This window comes from Sparus aurata, chromosome 4 (assembly GCF_900880675.1).
Source record: "Sparus aurata chromosome 4, fSpaAur1.1, whole genome shotgun sequence".
Lineage (NCBI taxonomy): Eukaryota > Metazoa > Chordata > Actinopteri > Spariformes > Sparidae > Sparus > Sparus aurata.
In genome coordinates, this window is record NC_044190.1 from 33984985 (window position 1) to 33999501 (window position 14517).

A 14517-nucleotide genomic window follows, 5' to 3' on the forward strand; every position below is an offset into this window, starting at 1 on the left:
ATGTGATGACATAATTTATAAATGACCTCAGCGAGCTCAAGAGCATCACTATAATCTCCTCACATTAAAGCCTGACAGGAGAAAGTATTTAGGGCTCTGTGAAATAGGCTTGGAGAGAGATGTGACTGCTGGAAAAAATAAAAAATAAAAAACGGTTGATTTCAGTTCATCTTGCACAACCACAGCAAAGGTATAAGAAAAAAATTGGAACTAGTCGAATCGATGGGTTGGTTTTGTTTTGGTGATGAGCTGACAGTTGTAATATTTTAGTATGTTTATTGTGAGGAGCTGTAGAGAGAGGGGTGAGGAGTGAGGGGGGATCCTCAGTCCAGACTATTACAGTAAATGCTGTATCGTGCAGATGGCAGATGATGAAAATGAGCACCTGTCACCTCGTTACAACAAAAATAATGTAAATTGAAGCGTAAGGAAATGAAGACTGAGGAACAGCGTGCACTCACCAAAAACATCAATTTACGCGTGTGTGTGTGTGTGTGTGTGTTTAGCCACGGTCGTGAGCGCATAGGGCACGCGCAGCTTGTCGTTGCTGCCGTCGGTGTCCTACCAGCATCTGTTCGTTTTTTTTTTTGTTTTTTTTTTTTCCTTTTTTGGGGAGAGAGAAGGGAGGTGGGGGGAGGTGTTGAACAGATTTATGTTTCGGCTACATCACTTCCCGTCGGGAATCATTTGTGCGCTTACTTTCATTTTAATCAGCGAACCGTGACCGTTGCGAGCGCAAATGCGCATCGCTCTGCGCATCTTTGAATCTTCAGAACCACACTGTGGACGATCTCCCTGACATCCGAAGACCTCTCCTCCGCAATCCGACGAGGCTTCCTCTCTCTCTCTCACCGCCTATGGCCGCACATCGGCATCCCTGAGCCCGCTGGCCCCGTCACGGACCTTTCACCCATCGCTGTCCTCGAAAAAGGTGAATCAAGGGGAGACGGCTGCAATCATTTTTTCTTTTTTTTAAATCATCTGACTATTTTTTTTTTCTCTCTCTCTCTCCAAAGAACTCGATGCGATGCTGGGCCCGTCTCTCTAGATCTTGTGATTAATACACGATTTCTCCTCCTCCCACATTCGTCCGACCGAGACCCTGGTACTCTCGACCGAGCCCCCGACGATGCATCCTAACGCAGTGATGCTGGCGGTGGTCCTTCTGGGGAACTTGATGCTGCCTTTCATCTCGGCTCAAAACGGTAAGAGACGAGCAGATGTGACCGTGCGGCATCACTGTACACATCGCACTGAGGGGGAAAGTGACTTGACTTGTGTGAAGAGACGCCCGAGCGAAATGTTTTCTAGACAGGGTCTTTTTTTTCTTTTTTTAATTTTTGGAGAAAGACTGCGTTAGAGCTCCTACTACAGACATCAAGGCCAGAGTTAGGACACGAACACATCTGATCCAATAACTGACCACATGATGTAACCTTCACGGAACTCTTAGCAGAGAGAAAAAACAGTAAGAAACTGACGTTGTTGTGATTTTTTTTTTTTTTTTTTTGCAAGGTTATTTACTGTCAGCTGGGTACAGTGAAGGTGTGTCAGTCAGCCACTTTCTTTTTCAAAAATAGATGATGTGGATTGTTGTAGATGTGCACCTTGACGGAATCAGCTCTGCATATGTACACATAGATGTAGCCTTGTGGCTAGCCTCAGGCTGCCAGTGTGCAGTTAGTTAAAAGGGGGTTGGGTAGCTAGAGTGTGTCAAGTAGGGCTAACCTGCTCTGGATGCTGATCTATTGAAATGTTATCAACACCAAACAGACTGAAGGCTTCGCCCCGTTGTGTCAACACTGTAAGGCCCTTCCTTGCCACAGTTCCCATCTCTGTGCTTCCATTTCTTCACTGTTGGAGCACAGTTCCTGTCATGTCAGCTCAAACTGGATATATCCTCATTCAGTCTGCAGCTGCAAAACTAAAAAAACATACACAAGTAACATCCTCATTTCCTTCTCTGGTTTTTCATGTTTGAGCACAAGATGTTCTCAAGTCATTACTAATGATTATTTGGGATTAGTCTGTTTTTTCATGTTTAATCAAGTAATTGTTTGGTTTATAAGATGTCAGACAACGGGAAAACAATGTTGATCGGTGTTTCGCCAAAGCCAGAAGGTGACGTCCTCAAATATGTTCAAAAAACAAAAGGACTTTCAGTTTACGGTCATCGTTGGAGGAAATAAACCAGAACATATCTACAGTCAAGAAGATAGAATCAGAACGTGCGCTTTTTCTAAAGAAAATTACACAAACCGATTAATCAATGGTGTAATAGTTGCAGTTAAGGTAATAATCGACGACCAATCGAGTCATCGTTGCAGCTCTACTTCTTTCCAAATATTTAAATAACTGGTTGAAGAGATTTGGTTTGCTAGGGATTCAGAAGGTTCAAAGGTTCACTGTGCAGTAATCATAATAAAGACTGACATGATTTGGTCTAAGTAAATGTCAGTAACATGCTGTTGGGTGTTCCAGCGATACACCATGTCCTGACTTCAAATTCTGTTGAATCACGTCACCCAGAGGGCCACACAAATCAGGAGCCATTCATAAAAGGAGGCCGGAACCTATGTTTTTCCGTCTTTTTAAAATAACCTTGGTCCCTGATATGACTGTGAAGATGTTGGTGCTTTTATATACACATGGAATCGTTCTATTTTGGTTGGTGTTCACAATATAATCACCACCTTTATTCGTATAATTCTAGACACTTCTATACCCACGTGTCAACCAATGCGTTGACAAATTAATATCGCTAACACGATCCAATTCTCTTTCAGAGAGACATACGAAAGAGATTTACTCTACTTATAATTTAAATGCTTAATGTCCACCTCGTCTTTTTTCTGTGGGCTAATCGGACACCCACCGTGCAAGACTAATAATAAGACATGTGTTTTGATGACGGGATGAGAGGGCTGTGTAGAAGCGCACCTTTTAAAGGATTTATTTTTTGCAAACAGCTGAAATGGAAAATATTCACAATCAGTTTAGACTGAATAACCCAAGAAGCGTAATATACGAGAACAGCTGGTACTATTTTTGTGTTAAACTGTGTGAAACACAATATGGAGAGAAGAAAGAAGCAGAAGTAAATTAAAGATAATTTTATAAGAAAGCACAGACGCAGCCTACGTCTTCAGCCTGTGAGGAGACCAAAAAAAACAAAAAAACTGAAATACCACAGCAGTTATGTAACGTAACATTATCCCCTGAATTCCTTTTCTTTTCTTCTTTGTTAATTTCTCGAAGGTGCTGGAAGTGTGTGCGTACACAGCAGGGCGTCCTCTGATCTCGCTATCTGGAAAAATCCAATACCCAATAAGCCGCCTATTGTTTGATAAAGCTCAAGCAAAGGCATTCCGAGCATTTCCTGTGGTCTCTGCCTGGTGCCCACTGACTGAGGCTTCGTTCACACACCACAGCCACACTCACAAGACACACACACACTTACAGCCAGGGGTCAGTGGGAGACAGACTGGTGCCACCCAGTCACCAAATGTGTCTGAGCCTCATCTGTTCTACTAATCTACAGACACCCTGCACTCATTACAAGTTTGATCCCAGTTGTAATAAGCTACAGTTAGTGTTCAACATCGTTGGTGATATTCTGGTGTTTGAGCACGTCGGACGGCTCCGAAAGCCATTTCATTTCTCTCTCACAGTTCAGATTAAGGGTAATCGGTGCATGGCCTCTTATGCAATCCTAGGTTTTTTCCTGCGATATTACAGAGTTCAGGCAGTGGCGCGGAGAGAATAATAATTATAAGTGCATGAGATGTAATCACTGTATCTGGGAAGCGGAGGGAATTGATGCCATTATTTCCTTGTATTCAGGGAAAAGTAGGCCTGCCATAGGTGGCAGGTTTTCTGCGACAGATATTCGGAGGACTGTAAATAGCATCCGTCCATTCTGCCTCGTTTCTATTTTTACCACCGAGACACAGCACTGAGAACTGTGGCTTTAAGGTCCTTTTGTGAAAGTGAATTCATTAACTCTTAATGGACGGCCTCCTTGTGCACAGCTGCACAGCCTTCTAAAGGCTCACTAGGTGGCTGTGAACTATTTAAGCTGAGAGATGATGCGATCTTGATGCACGGAAAAGAAAAGACTGTTCGAGGAGGTGGCCGGGGCTGACCAAAGGGAAGTGCATGTTGTCTTACATAATTTCCCCCCTGTGCAGCACGCAGCCTGCTTCTGCTGCCAAGGTTCTTGTTGTACTATGACTACCTGTAGAAATTGAAACGTGCAGATCATGTCAGGACAACCTTTCGAAGAATGAGCTGACATAATTACTAAAGATGAATGTTTGTTTTCTTTAATTTAACTGGTTGCTTCTGACTGAGAACACAAAACAGCAAAGACTGGCTCTTGTCACGAAGTATGAAGAAACAATGCAAAGAAATATTTGCTCGCATGTAGTGCAATGACAGTATGCAGTTTTTTATGGCAATGTATGGCCATTTAAATATTTTTTTTTGTCACTTATGCATTATCACCAACAGAGGCTGACAATGAACTATGCTCGTCTCAAAATGCAATCAATAGATCTGCTGTACATGATGCAGCGACTTGTCCATTATGATGTTGTTGTCCAGGCTATGGACAAAAGGTACATTTGTGAGTCTGGAAAATATGCTGCAGGACTCAAGCCAGCACTTACACTGAGTCACTGCTTGCCCACTGTGAAATCTGATATGGAATGCACTGATTAGGAGCAGCATCGCACACTATAAAAACACACTGCAGCTATATGCCGATGCACAACCTCGAGGTGAGCGATGATTTTTTAATAGCAAGGGGTTTTTATGCTGAGCGTGCATGCTGTTTTTGTTCAGTAGCACCACGCTTCACATTCATATAGTTACACACATTCACAGCTGGAAGTTCCCCAATTTAGCCTCAGCGCTCTACTACTGGCTGCTCTGCTGGAACACCTCGGCTGTGCTGCACAGGGGCAGCTCAGAGACACGATGCTCAAAGATGTTACTTTCATTTTATTTTTTCCAAGCAGTCTGGGTTTTTTAACTTGTGACCTGGCAGTGACAAGGTCGCTTTTGTTTTTTTTGCTGATTTTCAGAATACCACAGTCGTTAAAGTTGAGAAATAATAATTTTCTTGTTAGGTAGAAGGCAGGAGGAAAAAGGATACCTCACCCCCGCAGAAAACAATTAGTAGTGGAAGAGACTCTCCTGGTGCTGTGGTTGTTCTATTTTTAGATTTTTTTTGTGTGTTATTTCGATGATGAGAATCAGTGTCCCGTGACGCATATGTCTCCGCGCCTCTCTGGTTTTACATCAAATTGTATGAATTCCCCTGTATTGACCTCTGAAAAAGAAAGTAAGTGCTCTCCGGTTGTGATTAGAGGATGGGATTAGAGCATTTCTACCTAGCACAGGGGTTTTTGGGGAACTAAATCCCATTACACTGTTGCCTCTCTTCTGTGATCCGAATGACAGACTCAAGTTTTACCAGACAAATGAAAATGACGGGCCCAACGTTGCCTTTTTTGGGGGGAATTCAACCTTGTAAAAATTGTCAAAATTCTGCGCCATTGCAGCGACGTCAAATCAAGTATATTATTGACGTGATTAAATCAGTGAGGAAAACTAAAACCAATGCAGCACATCATCACAGGCTCTCTGTCACACTACGCTGCACACTACATATCACACCTGTCTTCCAGGTGTAGTGGTAGTTCTTATATGAATACTTCACAACTTCTACACACTGAATAGCATATTTCCTTAATGATTTACACTGGTTGTTTTACCTCAAATTACAGCTGATATCTAGCAATAATCTACTTACATTCATTTTTGCATACATGAATGCTGAATTGCATGGACTTAAAAACTCGATTGATGTGTGTAATTCATCACGGTAAACATTCAGAACAGTTAATTTATTTAATGATTTCTTGGCAGGGTAGTTTGGTCATTAGAAATAGATAAGAATTAGATAAGAAATATGAGAAACGATGAACAAAAACAAACAAACGAAGCACATGTATAAGGCTCCATACACAAAATATCAATAAACTGTGAAAGATCTGGAGATACCTTCTCACTAATGCCAATTATGATTCAACCTTTTCTACCAACTGTGTGAGCGAGGACAAACCAAACTTGACTGACAACTCCTTTACCCACAGTATTATCTTTTGTGGACCCTTGATGGCTGTGCAGGTCACACCTTCATGATTCTTTTAGGTATCTGGAGATTAGTGACCTTTGCACACTCCAAGAATAGCTCAGAATAAAAATGCACAACACCTGTGTGGATATAGGTAGCCTTTAAGTTTCACTAAACATATACCACAACTGTGACCACTGTCTTCTTCTAACAGCAGTGGGTAAAAGACATTAAAACTTAAACTACTGTCACAGCTAGGATCTACTGTGCCATACTAATGACCCATAAAGTCACACGTCTTTCGCAATATCATGCAGGTACAACAAAGATGCAGCCACACATTTAAACACACACACACACACACACACACACACACACACGCTGCCTAGAACATAACCAGTTCAGTGGCCCCAAGGGGGTTTCCTACTCGCTGCTTTCTCTGTCTGTGTTGTGGGATGCAGATGGGGATCCAGGTTGTAGGAAGGCAGCTGACTCACTCTCAGGCTGCATGGTGGTGGTGTGTGGCTTGCTGTCAGTCCTCAGGGGAGCTCTCTTCTTTCTACCTACATCAGTGGGGTATGTAGGATGTAATGACTGTGACTTCCATGCAGCTGCGGACAGAGCTTGTCACAGAAAACTGCAGGTTATTTTGTGATACCATTGTGCATATGTCATACGGGAGCGATGTGAGCTAAAGCGTGGAAGCCAGACATGGCACAGTAAATGACTTAATTATTTTCATAATTCTACTCATAGAAATGTTTCACCTCCTTGGTTAGATCAGAGTCACGCCACCGTCGCAACTTCACCTCTGCCCATTCTATCGTAGATGTTATGCCTTATTGGGAATTCAAATAGAGCGAGACGGCATGTATCTTTCTGACGTGAAGCACTTATTAGTTTCAACTAACCTCTAATATTCTGAATACGGCATTTGGTGAAGACACATCCTCTAATTTACTGTGATACTTACTGACCAGCAATAAACCCAAACCAGGTTACCTAGGCTAATATTTTGATTTAGATTACGTTATCAGTACATCTTGTTAGTCTCAGAGATGTGTAAAGACAATATAACATGTAACATTGCATTACACAATAACAAGTGAAACCAGTGGGAAGGATTAGTTGAAACAGAACATGCCTATGTTAGCGCTGCAAGCTTTAGCAATTAGTTACCTTTAGCAACTTCGCAAATGGTAATACAACCCTGTTTTCAGAGCAGCCTTAAAGCCTACAGACATCAGCTATTTAATTCTCAAATGTTAGAATATGGGTGGAGTAAATAATGAGCTTAGGCCTGATCTATACATCTACAGGCTCTGCACAGCCATTACCTGATCACCTACTTGGGCAATACAGTATATTGATATTCTCTTGTTATCATGATTAGGTTTTGTATACTGAAATATTGTGTTACGACGTAAGTGGTGTCATTTTCTGATTTTACAGGCTGAATTTTAGTGAAGTGATGTCATTTTCTGATCTTCTGATCATCATGTTATTCGTTCAAAAATATTGTAGTATTATTATTATTGTTAAAGTCACCGACTGAGCAAATTTGCTGCATTACTCGTTTATTAAATATGAAATATTTCAGTGTTTAGAATCCTGGTCAGACAGAAATACCATCCTCTTAGGCTCTGTGAGGTGATACATCTTAGGGTAATATATTGAAATAATAATCAAACATCAATCTATAATTAAGAATTTACTGTAAATGTACAGCAATATGTACCCAGTATACATATAAATACATCATATAATGTAATATTGTGTTATCAGTAGAGCAAAAGATGGTAACAGATGAACTCTGCTCATCTTTCTTCCATAATCAAGTTGCTGAGATCTGTCCGCCATTCGTTGCTCCTCTTTTTGTCACTTCATGTCTCCCAGCATGCCTTCGAAATGAATGAGTACCGGCTGGCTGCTTTGTGTTTTGTTTTCACTGCCAGTGTAAGCTCCTTGTTTAAACAGCACCAAAATTGGTCTGCTCATTGGTCGAGTGTTGTCTTTAGTTTAGTTTGTTCTGCGCGTATTTCTCCACAGAGCCTCTATTCAAATGAAGTCATCTGTTCCTTTTTCTGATTTCACTTACCATCACCTTGGAGGACATGAATAACTTTTCCTTTTGAAGCAGACACTATACTGTGATTATCACCTTTTATGCTTTGCTTACAATAGTTATCTATGCCATGCATGCTCATACACATCAGTTACAATAAAGACAAATAAAGTGGTCCACTTTCTGTCCAGAGTGAACCCACAGAAATCATCAGGCCCAGACAAACTACATGGTCGAGTTCTCAAGTAATGTGCCACTCAACTTGGGGATGTCATGACTCAGCTCTTCCAGCTGCTTTTGGACTCAGGTTTTGTTCCTCATGCATGGAAAGAATCCACAATCATTCCAATTCCCAAGACCACAAAAGCTATGGCCCCCAAAGACTACAGACCAGTGGCTTTGACATCTGTTCTCTGCAAGTGCATGGAATGGGTGGTGTGTGACCTGCTGACCTCCTAAGTTGCAGACAAACTGATCCCACTCCAGTTTGCCTATAAAGCAAAGCGAGGGGTGGAAGACACCTGCCTGACACTCTTGGACACTGTTACCAAAAACATGGACCACACTCACTCATGTTCCAGGATTTTATTTATGGACTTCTCCTCGGCTTTTAACACAGTCAACACGAACACCTTATCAGACTGCCTCAATGAACTACAGGTCAACCCGGTACTGGTTAAATGGATCAGAGACTTTCTACAGGACAGATCACAGCATGTAACGGTCAATGGCAAAATATCTACCAACATTGTCATAAACACAGGGGTCCCACAAGGTTGTGTCTTATCACCTATTCTTTTCTCCATTTACACAAACAAGATAACCTGCAACATGGACAGTATGACACTTTTCAAATACGCCGATGACATGGCCTTGGTGGCTCACCTGACGGACTCTAACAGCCTAACAGCATATCACCAACAGGTGGAATCACTCATCACTCTCACTGAGGAGAGCCTCTTAGAGCTTAACATCTCTAAGACCAAGGAGCTGTGCTGCTGCAGGAGAGTGACACCTGGTGACTCCACCCACCCACTACTGCAGCCACTGAAGATCAAAGGGCAGGAGGTGGAGCAGGTGGAGGCGTTCAGGTATCTGGGCATTGAGGTGGACAGAACACTGTCGTTCTCTGTCCACACTGAACACAACTACAAAAAGGCACAACAACGTCTCTTCTTGCTGAGGAAACTGAGGAGTTTTAATGTGAGCAAAGACATTTTAACAGTTGTTAACAGATCACCTCCATCATACATGACCCTTCACATCCAATCCACAACTCATTTCAGCTCCTCCCTTCAGGCCGTCGCTACAGGGTCCCACTAGCTAGGACAAACTTAGTGAAAAAATCATTCATCCCATCCGCCATCAACATCATCAACAGTGAACTATAAAATCCTTTTTAATGTCCTCATTCTGTATAGTACGTATTGCACTGTATTATTTTATTTTATTGTGTTGCTGTTTTTATGGTAACTGTGTTTTTAACTTGTGTTTATTTTTTCTTTCTATGCACATCTGTGAACATGTCAAAGACGAATTTTCACTGCTTTTTGCAGGGACAATAAAGTTTTTCTGATTCTCTTTCTGATTCGCTAAGCCAATTTACTGTCATTCCCATAATCATAGTAGAGACTGCCATAGTAAATGTTCTGTCAAATTGAAATATTGCTTTAACAGTGTAGGCGGTTAGGTTTGAATTCACCCTCTGGGATTATGTGGTGAGCTTGATGGGCCCAGATGTTTCCAGAGAAAAGAAACAAATGCTAATTGCTCTGCAAAGCTCCAGGCAAAGCACATAGAAACACAAGTTGTTAGCACCAAATATCCACCGAAACATCTCCTTGCAGGAAGCTAAATACAATTTCTCATTCCCATAATGTAATTTATTTTCATATGACTGTGAGTCACAATCTGGTGTTGGGCAACAGACCTGTTACCATGGCACTAACTAAAATCTATGTATTGTTAAGTATGTGAAATATTTTGGCTGTACAGTCTGTCTGAGTCCCCTGCAGAGAGAATCATTCTTAAGATATGCAAACCCTGTCTATTATATCACTATGCAAAAATGACAAAAAAAAAATACATGTAAACCTTGTGAATGGTATTTATATTCACCTGGTAGTTAAACTTCCGATACAATTATTTGAATGAAATGTTACTAGCTTCATTGTGGGGGTGAGCTGAATAATGCAGTTGTTTACACTCCTTCCTCAGGCTTCCACAGGCTTATCTGTTCATGTGCTTATGATACATTACTTTGAGCAGGGCAGACAGATCTGGGAGGGCCTGTAAGCTCTTGTATTTAGACACAACACACTCAAGAGACCAAAGGCTCTTTGTTCCCATTTCCTCTACAACAATTCAGGGCAGAGTTAAGGCAGTGTTTTCTATTTTTTTACCCCAGATTTATTTAAGCACACATGGTTTACAGCTGACAGGCTGCAGGGGCAGCAGAGAACAGTGTCTGTGGACCAGGTGATTTGTCATTAGACAGGGTTCATTACAGCTGGCAGTGTATTGTTGGGCTAACTACTGATGTGAAACAAGGTCATAAATTAGGGGCATACACAGCATTGTACAGTCACAGTTGTGATGGTAATGCATATGGATACCATTTAATATCAATTTTCCCGCATTTCAGTTTTGAAATGTGTTTCCTTCTCTACATGGCAGTAAGTAGTTCAAATGGATGCATATTCAGGTTCTACATGTTACTTAAATTAAGTTAGTTTTGATCTAAGAGCACATTTCCACTGTATTTAATTTCAAAATGTCATTCAGTGACTACAGAGAAGCTGGTTTTACTATCTTATTCCGCTGTGACCACATGTGAATTTTGAAAACCTGCTCTTCAAGTCCAGCTTATCCAAAATTAAAGCTGGCTGACCTAATTTCCGGCGTTACCAGCGAGAGCTGATATGGATGAAGAGATTAGGTTTATACCTACATACATACTTACATACATTCACCTAGTTACATCTATTGCTGCTATTTCTGACAGTTTCCTTGATTGCTTTTGATAGGCATGTCAAGCTTTCTGAACAAATGATGGAACCATGGCATCAGTTTTTCAATGTAAAAGATATTCTGCAGGTGAAATATTTGTATAATGACAACAAAGGATGCAGGCTTTAAAAACTGAAGCGAGCATTTTAAATAAAAAAAACATGCTACATTATCACTAGCAGAGTATGTGAACCAGTGAACCACCCATAGGTGTGAATGTGTTCGTCCCTCTGTATGTGACAGACTGGCGGCATGTGCAGGGTGTGCCCTACCTCCTAACCAATGTGTGCTTGGATAGGTTCCAGCACTCTGTGATCCTGAACAGGATAAGCGGGTTTAGAAATGGATTGTTGGATTATAGGAACTAAGTGTAGTATATCAAAAAAATATATGGGAAACTCACAAACTCATACAAATGTATATACAGTCCAGCAAGACTGAGATGAAGTTTTGACCATGTCTAAATAGCTTAAAATCTTTTTTTTTTTTTTACATGACATAACAGAAAATATGTTCAACAACAAGTTATGTGCATCTTCTCTCATGAGAGGGCTATCTCACTTCTTATCGCCATACTAAAATCTCAGATGAATCCACAACAATGCACAGTGTTCTGGGAGTCCACTATCTTTCTTTTGCTGCTCATTTTTTCTATTTTTTCTATCCCTCTTCTACCCTTTCCTTCCCTGCCATCCCGATACATTTTTCTTCTCCAGCTGGGTTTGTGAAGTCGCCAATGTCTGAGACTAAGCTTACGGGGGACACCTTTGAGCTGTACTGCGACGTGGTTGGTAACCCCACTCCGGAGATCCAGTGGTGGTATGCTGAGATCAACCGAGCTGACTCCTTCAAGCAGCTGTGGGACGGAGCCCGCAGGCGTCGGGTATCCATCAACACGGCCTACGGCGCCAATGGGGTCAGTGTGCTCGGTATCACGCGCCTCACACTGGAGGACTCTGGGACCTATGAGTGCCGGGCCAGCAACGACCCCCGGCGCAATGACCTTCGACAAAACCCTGCCATCACGTGGATCCGCGCCCAGGCCACCATTTCGGTGCTACAGAGTGAGTGGTCTATGTCCTGTAGTACCTAGATGGTGAACGAACTACCAATCCCCTGTCCTAACCACTCCAACCCGTAAAAAAACACCCCCTCAAGATCCTTCCCAGACCACAACAGTCACTGGTTAGGCAAAAGTCAAATCATATTGTGTATTCATTTGCATTTAGCAAATTATTTTTTCAACGATTAATGGAAACAAAATCCTAATTGTCTAAACCATTTATTACCCTTGGTTGTATTTTGTGTTTTGTTCATTTAGTTTGATAAATATTTTTGTTTTGTTTTACTGGACTCGGTAAAAATCCCTGTCTCTTCCAAAATCCCATGAGCATCTTGTTGTAAATGACCACAAACCCAGGAAACTTTACCCAGTCTCTATCTACACTTCCTTCTTTCTCCTCACACCAAACTTTTGTTCTTACTGTCTCGTGTCCTTTTACAGTATTCTAATCACAAACTTTTTCTCTGTATCCTAATTTCACCCCATTTCCTATTCCTGGATTTCTTTGTGATACTTATTCCCTTAACATTATGTTGTGTCTCTTGCGTTGCGTGAATTGTTTTATGTACTTCAAAGCCCTGCATGCCAAATGCAGCGGAAAACCTAGTGGCGCTTTGAAGTAATAGTGCTTTTGATTTGGCTTCTCACTCTGGGCACAGTGTAAATGGGACTGTAAGAAGACACAAGGAGGGATCCGATAAGGTGTAAAAGAGTGATTCCTGCTGTCAACTCTTTCCTGATAAAAGCAAACATTTTCTGCTTTCAAATTTACGCGTGGTAATCCAATAAAGGATAAGACCACTTCAGGGCCTTGAGAGTCTCATTTCTCATCCAGATGAGACAGAGATTTTACGTCTACAAAACGGTCTCTTTGGATTTGCCTGTGCACTGCGTAACCTTGTGCCTTTTCAGCCATTAATCATGTGAGTGTGAATCAGTAATGACATTATATCATTAACCCTATGCTCTATGCACACAAACATTCAACAAAACTGAATTTCAACTGGACTCTTCCAATATGAACATGCTTCAGTGCTCTGCCCACTGGAGCACAGGGGGATGTGGAATGTTGTTAGTCATAGTGAAGCTCTCTGAGGAGCTTAGCGGAGTTTGATCCTCGCTGGCTCCTCTGATTAGACTGACAAATTTTGATTTCTGTGCAAGCACTATTTGATTAGGTGTAAGGGCTGATGCAATTCAAACAGTGATATGAAGGACAGCAGCTGGTCACTTCTCACATTTACACTCTTCCTACTTATCTGCCACAATGTTAATGCGCAGTTCAAGTCCTCACTAAATATATTCTGTCATTACTGAGGAATAAATGTTCTCTGTATATACACGTGATATCCAAGATATTACATGTATATAACAGACTATACATAATAGCCCATTGATATGAATGTATAGTTTGTAGCTCGGGAAACATGCTGAAGTCTGATTGTCTTCTTGTTTTGGCCTTTTGGTTGATTTAGTTTTGTGAACTGCTCTAATGGATCATTTCTACAGGAGATACAATTTTTTAACATGGATTTTTTTTTTTTTTTGCATGTACTTAAGGTCATACTTTACCCAAATATTTTGTCTATGAAACTCCCAAAAACATTTTTTGTTTCCTATTAAAGATATAGTTTGTCACTTTGGGAAATGTGCTTATATGCTTTGCTTCCTTTTTTTTTTTTGATCAAACATATCACTCTCTAAGCTAAGCATAAGAACTAGAGACACTGGTAAAATATGCTGCCTTTAATTAACATTTTATATTTTGTTTGTTAAATACATACAAACACCAAGGTACTGGACCACTTCTTGGCTGGGAGTAGTGACTTCCTAAAGCCAGCTAGCTGTCTCTTCCCTGTTCCTGTTCCTGTTCCTTGTTCTTCCCCTGCAGTCTTTATGCTAAGATAAGATGCTAGGCTCCTGGCTGTAGCTTTGTATTTAGTGGAGAGAAATTAAAGCGTATTTATATTCTAATCTAGCTCCTAATAAGGAAGTAAGTACTGGTAAGCATGTTTCCCAAAATGTTGCACTATTGCTCCAACAAAGAACATCAGCTGTGGTCAGCTTTAACTCATTCGATTACTATTTGTTCCAGCGGTGACAAAACATCCATAGAAACGTCTCCAACCACACCTACAGCTTTGTTGATTGTCACACAAAAATATGGCAAAGTGAACTGCTTCTGTGTTGTATTTCAGTTCCATCGCCCTTTCTTGAAACGGAGCTGAAGTAGTTTAT

The 14517-nt window shown here is 41.2% G+C and overlaps 1 protein-coding gene across 3 annotated transcripts in view; it reads left to right on the forward strand.

Moving 5' to 3' along the window:
• The first annotated feature begins 547 nt into the window (after positions 1-547).
• LOC115579664 (neuroplastin-like) overlaps positions 548-14517 on the forward strand; it is a 29293-nt gene continuing 15323 nt past the window's right edge. For 2 of the 3 annotated variants that reach the window (XM_030413243.1, XM_030413244.1), the window contains exons 1-3: positions 548-931; positions 1017-1205; positions 11933-12280. In XM_030413243.1, the coding sequence (XP_030269103.1) occupies positions 1130-1205; positions 11933-12280 (424 nt within the window). In that variant the 5' untranslated portion in view covers positions 548-931; positions 1017-1129. The remainder of the gene's footprint in view (positions 932-1016; positions 1206-11932; positions 12281-14517) is intronic. The other variant, XM_030413245.1, reaches the window with a different exon arrangement.